Source organism: Eptesicus fuscus, chromosome 8, assembly GCF_027574615.1.
Source record: "Eptesicus fuscus isolate TK198812 chromosome 8, DD_ASM_mEF_20220401, whole genome shotgun sequence".
Lineage (NCBI taxonomy): Eukaryota > Metazoa > Chordata > Mammalia > Chiroptera > Vespertilionidae > Eptesicus > Eptesicus fuscus.
Window position 1 is genome coordinate 45476441 of NC_072480.1, and position 9734 is coordinate 45486174.

The 9734-nt window shown below is 43.8% G+C and overlaps 1 protein-coding gene across 2 annotated transcripts; it reads left to right on the forward strand.

Annotated features, from left to right (window-relative positions):
* Positions 1-1538: 1538 nt before the first annotated feature.
* On the forward strand, positions 1539-9498 carry CLN5 (CLN5 intracellular trafficking protein). Of its 2 annotated transcripts, none has more exons than XM_054719868.1 (4): positions 1539-1773; positions 4861-5026; positions 6171-6396; positions 8946-9498. In XM_054719868.1, exons 1-4 carry the CDS (start codon positions 1619-1621, stop codon positions 9455-9457), a joined length of 1059 nt encoding a protein of 352 aa, XP_054575843.1. In that variant the 5' UTR covers positions 1539-1618; the 3' UTR covers positions 9458-9498. The 2 variants fall into 2 exon arrangements, with proteins under 2 accessions (XP_054575843.1, XP_054575844.1); XM_054719869.1 differs by lacking the exon at positions 1539-1773 and adding an exon at positions 2418-2510.
* Positions 9499-9734: the final 236 nt, after the last annotated feature.

Genomic DNA, 9734 nt, shown 5'->3' on the forward strand with positions numbered 1-9734 from the left:
GTCTATTTTGAAGAAGTGGCGTTAGAAGAAGTTTAAGTTTAAAAAATTTGTCTCTCAAAAGAAATTTCAATCGTTGTACTGTTGATATTTGGCTCTGTTGACTAATGAGTTTGCCGACCACTGATATAGAATCTTCTTCCTTATTGAAGTGGTAGAGCCAAACAAGGAAGAACATCTGAGGGGAGATGAGTGAATAGATTCGAGTTTATGTTGACGGCTGCGAGAACCCCACCTGGTGTTAGACCCGAGGGGTCAGATCGGACCTTGGTTCAGCAGCCTCAGTACTTGAGTTCTGGCTAGGAAAGAGTTCACGGCCAAGACTCACACTATAAGAGAACGTTTATTTAGAAAGTCACAGAGGCAGAAGAAGTGAGTGGTAGAAGAAATGGGCTCAGGAAACAAGTTACAGAGGCAAAAGAAGGGACCTTGCAGCGTAGGAGAAGAGGGTAAAGGTAATGCACCGAGGGAAGGGGAGGGGGGGGGGGGGGGGAAGCCGCCAGCCTGCTCCTGAGAGGGGAGACCATGCTGGGTCCACTGTCCACAGGGCTTTTACAGGTGATTTTAGGAGAGATCCCAGGGGATGATCCAACAGAATATTCATCAGCTTGCCAGGTGTGTCCTGATTGGTCGGCACCAGGTCATTAGTCAATGCAGCTGGCCCTGAGGTCAGCTGTGGAGTTACTTGTCTGGTTTTGCTGCTTGTCTGAGCCTGGAGCTGAAACACAACTGAGGCCTAAATGTATTTGATGAGGGTCAGAACCTCACTGTCCCTGGGGCTTCATGCTTAAAGGCTATTCTCAGGCCCCTCGTTCCTCTCTAAAGGGCAAATCAGCCTGACTAGTGACATGCCAGGGGAGGAAAAGCCACCCTGGGGCGAGACCCTTGTTCTTAGAATTTTCCCTTTCCCAGGCACCCATGGCCCACCCTCCTTGCTCTGCTCATGTCTGTCTGTCTACCACACTTGGAGCAGCAGCCCCTGCTATATGTTGTTAGTGTTGGCCATTGTATCACCGATTAGGTCAGGCGAGGACAAGTCATCCCGCCACGGTTGTCTTCCTCATTGCATCCACCATCCCAAACAAAGATTCTCCTTCACTCAAATGTTTGTCGTCACGTCGTCTGGGCCTGTGGGACAGGGCAGAAAGGAGCCCAAAGCGGGATTTGCTTATTCCTCTGGTTTGGTTTTCACAGTGGTGGTTGTTGGTGGGGGTGGGGGTGGGGGTGGGCGGGGGTGTTCAGAAGAAGCTCCAAAGGAAAGGTGATCTTTAAACTGAGAAATTAGGTCAGCAGACCCAACACATCCAATCCCTTCCCCCAACCCTACACCCCCCCAATCCCACCTCGCCCCCAGCACCCAGTGGGTTTAGAAAGGATAGAGCCCAAGACCTGATGGAGCATCCGGGCCCTGGAGAGGAAGCGGGACTGGGCCGCGGGAGAAGGCTTCCTGCGCCGGGTGACCGAGTCTCGGGCCCGGGCAGAGGGCAGAGGGCGGAACGCGCAGGCCGGCGACCGAGTCACCAGCTCCCGCGGGGCGGCGGTGTGGCTCCGCGCATGCTCAGCTCGCGGTCCGCCACAGTCGCCGCGCTCCGGAGGCGCCGGAAGCACCGGGAGCCGTCCCATGGCGCGGACAGGGGGCACCAGCCTGGGGACCCGGGGGCAGCGGCGCGCGGGCGCGGCCCTGGGGCGCGCGCCTTGGTTCTGGGCCCTGGCGCTGCTCGGGCAGGCGGCAGCCGCGGGCGCGCCCTCCAGGCGCCAGTGGCCCGTGCCCTACAGGTGAGGGCGCGCGCGGGGCGGCGGGCGCGCGCGGGGCGGCGGGAGGGAGGGGGGGGGGGACCCGCCCGGCGCGCGGGCCAGGGTGTCCGGGTCACGCGGCCGTGGGCAAACCGGGCGCCGTGTGGAAGGAAGTGGGGAGCGCAGGAGTGGCCCCTGCCTGCTGCGTGCCGCCCTGAGGCCTTTCTCTTCGGGACACTTGAGTCAGTGAGGAGGGGACAGACCCAGGGCTGACCTGAATTATGGAAGAAAAGGGAAGTAAAGCTATGTTATCGCGTCACTTTTAGACTCTCTGAGCAGTGGGAAGACTTTTAGTTTCACATTTTTGTTACGTTATGCCGTCATTAGTTATCGTGAGTGCATCACCTTTGGCAGACTTTACAGCGGGACCAACTCGTCTTGGTTCGCGGGGACTTCCCGTTTTTAGCACTAAAAGACCCCGCTTCCTCGGCCCTGGGCACTCCAGGAAGGCGGGTGACACTTCCTTTGCCCCCCGGCTTAAGCCTGGAGGTAGGACGCTGGTCGCAAGTCAAGCGCGGAGGCTGCACCACTGTGAGGCGGGATCCAGCCTTGGACCTAGAAGAGTGCTTACCTGGCCTGCTACTGTCAGGTGGCTAAACGGAGGAAGAAAACGTGGTGTCACGTGGGGCGCGGGAAAGGCCAGCAGCTTTGAAAACGCATAAAAACTAGCCCCGCCGGTGAGCTCAGTGGCTGAGCATGGACATCACGGTTCCACTCAGGTCAGGGCACCTGCGGGGTCTCATCCCCAGTGTGGGGGTGCAGGAGGCAGCCAGTCAATGATTCTCTCGCATCATTGATGTTTCAATCTCTCTCCCTCTCCCTTCCTCTCTGAAATCAATTTAAAAAAATCATACCATATATATATATAAAGAAAACACAACTGTTTTAGATGACAAAACAGTGAGTTGGGCGGCAGGATAACCTAGCGGTTGGGAGTGAGTTTCGGATTCCAACTGCCGCTGATCAAATCCGGCACCATCACACTAGCTGTGTGATCTTGGGCAAGTTGTTCAGTATCTCTGTGCTCACGTGTCCTCGGCCAGAAAGTGGGAATAGTAGTAGCACTACCTTAGTTATGTTGGGAGGATTAAATCTAGTAAATGCCAGCTCTTGTCAAACCTGGATATTAGTGTATTTTGCTCACTGAGTGGTTTTCGCCAGTTCTTGTTTTGCTTGATATACATGAAAACACAAGTTTGGGGTTGATGCTGGTGTTCTGGGAAATGTTAATAAAATGTTCATAAGAAGTAAAAATAAAATATTCAATAAAACAAGGAGGAAAGTGTAAATGCAAAACTACTTGATTTAAGGGCAGGGTATTGAGTATGACTTCTTATGTTTGTTTAACAGTTTCAAATATTAAGTATATGTGGCTACCTGCCCTTAGCTGGTTTGGCTCAGTGGACAGAGCGTCGGCTGCAGACTGAAGGGTCCCAGGTTTGATTCCGGTCAAGGGAACATGCCTGGGTTTTGGGCTTGATCCCCAGTAGGGGGCATGCAGAAGGCAGCCAATCATGATTCTCATCATTGATGTTTCTATCTCTCCTTCTCCCTCCTTCTCTGAAATCAATAAAAATATATTTTAAAAAAGTATATGTTGCTACCTAATAACCTCACCTGTATATAAGAAAAGTTATAAAGTGTGAACTTAGATTATGCTTTTGAAATTAACTTAGACGTAAAATAGATTTGGCCGTGGGCAGGTGAAACATACATAATTAAGCATTTGTTTAAACCAGGTAAGCACCTATCAAACAGGTGAGTATACATGAATCTGGTAAATGTTCCTGAGGGTTGTTACTATTTTTGGCTAACATCTAGATTTCAATTAAAATAAGAATTTTTGTTGATGTGCTAGGATTGTAAAACAGTAGCTCTAGCCGGAACCTCAGGGACCTAGGATTCTTAGAGCACAGATAGAGGTAGCTTCCTTCTCTTTCATCTTTTCTCCCCGTGTCTAATAGTAAATATTGAGCTGACTTCAGCGGTAGGCCTATTGCCACAGCCTTCTCAGGCCACTTTCTTTCCTTGTAGCATTATTGAAGTAACCTCTAAAACTGACCTCTCAGCCTTAATTTGGCCTCTCTACCTTCTAAATTATAAAATAAGGTTTATCTTATAGCAAAATCAGTCATGTCAGATCTGCTCCTTAACATCCTTTACGCTGACTCCTCGGCTCACCCTCCCGGTGGTAGGACTCGGGGTTCGGCTGCCTCCCTCCCCTCTCACCACTCCTGCCTGGAAGCCTAAAGGCAGGTCTTAATTTACCCACCAGAGAGAGACTCTCCCAGTGTGCTGTGCTCATCTTATAATACTTAGTGTTTTCTCTCCCTTTCTATTCTACTCTTCGAAAGTATCTTAAAAACCTAGGCCAGGTCTTCATCTCTCTCTTCGACCTCCTCACGCCCACCTATCCCAGACAGGTGAAAATGATTTTTTCCTCTTTGTGTCCATAGGACTTTGTTTATTTCTTTGGTCTAGCATCTACTACACTGTGCTTCATTGTTTGTCTTCCCAGCCCCGACCCAAAGCGCCTTGAGGAAGGGAACGATGTTATAATTTTTATTTCCCTCCTTCCTAGTATAGTGTCCTACACACAGTAGGTCCTCAATAAATATTGGTTTCAGGAATATTAGTAAGTTCTTAAGAAAATAGTAAACATGTTCTATTTAATCATAATTATCTTTGAATAATCTTAGCACTTAGCATATGGATTGTTTGGGAAATGAAGTATCATTTGAAAACTGTTCCTTTATTCAGTAAATATTTGTCTACTAAATAAGATCTAGAGCTATAAACACTTTAAGGTATGGTCCCCATCTTCAAAGTTCTCCCAATGGGAGCAGGAAACAGGGAAGCATGCTATTATCAGTGTTTTTAATGTACCTTTTGCTGTAAAGGACATCAGTGGAGTTTGTTCACAGGATAAATACAGTGTATATTTATATGCTATGGGCTCGGCTTTAAAACGTTTTCTCTAAAAATGTTATTGACAGTGAAGTTAAAATTTGGATTTTAAAATGTGCAAGAAGAAGCATCCTAAGTTGATGGTTTCTTTTTCTTTATTAGACGCTTTTCCTTCCGTCCGGCACCAGATCCTTACTGTCAAGCTAAATACACTTTCTGTCCAACTGGCTCCCCTACCCCAGTTATGAAGGATGATGATGTCATTGAAGTCTTTCGGTTACAAGCCCCAGTGTGGGAATTCAAATATGGAGACCTCCTGGGACACTTGGTAAGGATGTATCTTGATCTTATAAGTTTAGTTAATTAAATGATGTCCTTATTAAGTGAATTTGAGGAAATATATATATATATAAATATATACACACACACACACACACACATATTTTTTTAATATATTTTATTGATTTTTTACAGAGAGGAAGGGAGAGGGACAGAGAGTTAGAAACATCGATGAGAGAGAAACATCGATCAGCTGCCTCCTGCACACCCCCTATTGGGGATGTGCCCGCAACCAAGGTACATGCCCTTGACCGGAATCGAACCTGGGACCCTTGAGTCCGCAGGCTGACACTCTATCCACTGAGCCAAACCGGTTAGGGCTGAGGAAATATTTTAGATTATGTTTATTGTTTTTGCTCTGAGTGTATTTAAAATGAGTAGTCAAGCCCGGCCAGTGTGGTTCAGTGGTTGGGCATCGACCTATGAACCAGGAGGTCAGGGTTCGATGCCCAGTCAGGGCACAGGCCTGGATTACAAGCTCAATCCCCAGTAGGGGGCATGCAGGAGGCAGCCAGTCAATAATTCTCTCATCATTGATGTTTCTATCTTTTTCCCTCTCCCTTCCTCTCTGAAATCAATAATTTTTTTTTTTAAATGAGTAATCAAAAAACCCCAACATTATCAGGTTTTGTGATCCTGACAATAACAAATGCCATTGCTCTCATCCCTTTTAATATTCTGAATCCAAACTCCTGGAAAAGTAGGAAGGGAGGAGGCCCAGAGGAAGGGGCAAAGCAGTCAGGAAACACTTCATTTTCAGGTCCCGTTGAATGTACTTTTCCTGGGTTAGTCACCATTTGAGTGTCTCATCCCCTGTGAGGTACATAGAGTTCCTCCCCGAGACTGTGGCATGGGGGCTTCTCACACTCATTCTAAGCTGTAAGGAAATTAGGAACGTGTCCACATAGCATACGTTCTCCCGATCTGAGGTGAGCTGCAGTGGCCAGAGTGGACGAGGGCCTGGAATTTGAGGAGCTACAGAGTGGACAGAGTAGCAACATGGAAGAAGGAACAGCGGAACAGTTGTTCTGCTTGACTTGCATTTGTGGTGTATCCATCACATTTGCTCCCTCCGGTTCCTGGACCAGTGGTTGCTTCACAAATACTTTTATGCTTGTGTGATCTTTACACAGAAAATCATGCACGATGCCATTGGATTCAAGAGTACTTTGACTGGCAAGAACTACACAATGGAATGGTATGAACTTTTCCAACTTGGAAACTGCACATTTCCCCATCTCCGACCTGAAATGAATGCCCCGTTCTGGTGTAATCAAGGAGCTGCCTGCTTTTTTGAAGGAATTGATGATGGTCACTGGAAGGAAAATGGATCGTTAGTTCAAGTAGCAACCATATCAGGTAAGTTAAAAAAAGACGGCATTATTCGATGATTGCAATCAATATCTAACTGATAGAAATTTTTTTCATTGAGGCATTTCAGTAATGTCTTACTTTATAGAGGTTAATTTATAAAATGTACTTTTGGAACCACTAACCTTTGACCCAAATTATTACTCATGCAAAACTTCAACTCTAAGTGATGAGTAGCTTATCTCCTTTATTCCCATGGTAAAAATAAATGACATGATAAAACACTTTGCACAATTTAATTGGACTTCTTAAATAATAGAGGGAAATACATAAAATGCCTAAAAAAAACAATTCATTAAAGGACCTGTTAACTGTATCTGGGAAGAGGCTTTTAGTCATGAAAATAACAATTAAAATAATAATAACCACCACTCATGTTCTGAGTACTTTACATATATCACAGCATTTATAATCACAGAAGCCCCTGAGATAGTTGGTATTATTTTCCCACTTTACAGATAGGGAAACCGAGTCACAATGAGATAAAAGTCCCACAACTAAGGAAGTTGGCCTGCAAACTTGGCAGTCAAGCCTTTTTAACTCTTTTCTTAACTACTTTGTACATGGCCTCCTAAAACATATGATCTCACACATTTGAGGCCTCTTGAGCAATTTAAATATTTTATCTCTGAGATTTTTCTGTTCTCTTGCATGTATTTGAAAGTTGCTGAAACAGTTGGAATTTTGCTGCGTGTGTGTTGCATTTAGTTAGTGATAAAGAAAGAAGTTCAGCAGAACTTGTATAGGAAACTGGTCACATTTTATCTTGTTGACTCATTGCTTTGTGTGTAGAATGAGGATGAGGCTTTTAGAGGTAGGGAGCTTGCCCATATCAGTTATAGAACTCTACATTATAAATTGTTGTTCTCCACAAAAGTGGAAATAACAAAACCACTGTTTGTTATAAGAACTATTCAATGAACCACAAAACTTGAGGAAATTATCATGCTTTCCGCTTGTACAGCTCGTTACAGAGCATTTTGGATTGTGTTCAGTGGGGAAGATAAGATACTCTTTTTACAAATAAGGAATTAAGGTTCAGCCAGGTGGCATGACTTACCTGTCTTTTAAGGTCACAGAGCTTAATGTAGAACCAGGAATAGAATTGGTGGCTCTTACATGCCATCTGGGGATATTTTAACTATATGCTGTGCTGTTTTCTAATCATGCTTTCAACTATATACCATGCTGTTTCCTACTTTCTAATTGCTACAAACCATCCCAATAATATAAAAGTCCATTTCTTTTTTAACAGTGTTCTGTCTAATACATAGCTACTCTTTCTTTCATTCTAGGCCAGTTCACATCTCTCCTTTCTCATTTCCTCCTACCTCATTATCTGAAAATTCTTCCTCCTGACATAAATATATGATCATATGAATAAGAGATCACTATTTCCTGGAAAATACTTTGTAATATGCCAGTACTTAAGTCTTTTAAGTTATCCATCTGTTTTGTGATTAATCCTATCCATTGGCCTTTTCTCATGTTACAAAACAGTGTTTCAAAGCATTCTTATCTCTTAATCACAGCACTGGCTTTTCAAAGTTTAGGAACACAAAGAACAGTATCTCCAGTTTTAAGAAAACAGATTATATTACTCCACAATTTTAACTCTATAAAACTGATAAAGCAGCCACTCTTATTTTATAGCATGAAGTACTATTTTACGGACTCAAGTTGGAGTAATCCGAGAAGCATCCATAGTGACAGAAATGTTGGGGCCAGGCTCTTTCAGGCATTATAAATGCCCCGGTGCTTGTAAACATGCAGAGTACAGTGTTTTGTTACCATTAAGAGGCTCTTGTGCTCTGGTACAAGGTGGTAGGAGAGACTGTTAGCCATCCAGGAATCCATATAGTCTAAACTTGGCCAAAAACATTTCCAGTTTTAGTTGATTTATTGGAAGAATTTGTGTGGTGGGGAGGAAGGTTGTAAGCAGAATCTCAACAGCTGCAAGTACAGGAAGAAAGGGAACTAGCAAATGTTCTAGGTGGGTGGGGTACAGTGCGTCCTCTATCACATTGGAAGGCCAGCCTTCTCTAGCTATTCCTCAGGAACCATTCAGACTGCACGCATGCCATGCTTTGTGACAGAGCTCCGCATTTCACCCCCCTCAGTTCTTCTTGAACTCTTTACCCCTTTCGCTCTTTCCTCTTACACCATGTCCCCCTGCTTTCTTTTCCTCTTTAGCCTCTGAATACAAGGTTTGTTGAGAGGGGTAAAGAAAGACAGCTTCTATATGTGTATAGTTTTGCTTTTGATTATAGCTTAAATGACTATAAAATTAGTATATGTAAAACTCATCTTTATATAGCCTATCATATCTAATGTTTACAATTAAGAAATATCTAGTGCCTTGAACATGGAATAAAAACTGGCTGAGCTTGGATTCCTATTGTTAGATGAAGGTTTGGAAATTCAAAAAACTATTGTTTATGTATGCACATCTATAGCCTTAATCTGGTTAGAACATTTGACTTAAAACTAACATGATTAATTTTGATATTCACATAGTGATTTTTTTTCCCCACTAGGAAACATGTTTAACAAAATGGCACAGTGGGTCAAACAGGACAATGAAACAGGGATTTATTATGAGACATGGACTGTCCAAGCCAGCCCAGAAAAAGGGGCGGAGACATGGTTTGAATCCTACGACTGCTCCAAATTCGTGTTAAGGACATATAAGAAGTTGGCTGAACTTGGAGCAGAGTTCAAGAATATAGAAACCAACTACACAAGAATATTTCTTTACAGTGGAGAACCTACTTTTTTGGGAAATGAAACATCTGTTTTTGGGCCAACTGGAAATGAGACTCTCGCTTTAGCCATAAAAAAGTTTTATTACCCCTTCAAACCACATTTATCAACTAAAGAATTTCTCTTGAGTCTCTTGAAAATTTTTGATGCAGTGATTATACACAGAGAGTTCTATTTGTTTTATAATTTTGAATATTGGTTTTTACCTATGAAATTTCCTTTTATTAAAATAACATATGAAGAAATCCCTTTACCTAACAGAAACAACACAATCTCTGGTTTATAAAATCTTTATTCTACTGATTGGTATCCTTCTACCACCAGCATATCAGTTTTTCATGGAGTTGTTTTACATTTGTGTATTTTTTAGGCCTTTCTTCCTTGGGGCAGAAAGGTAAAATGCACAGGGGCAGAATTGCTGCATAATAGTATCTCAGGAATTTTTTTGGGAAAGAAGCTGAAACTAATAGTATTGGCCGAAGTGAGCACATTACATGATCTTGATTTCAATCTGTGAGCCCTTTATTAATATGGAGAATTACAGCTTGTATCAGCTACAGAGG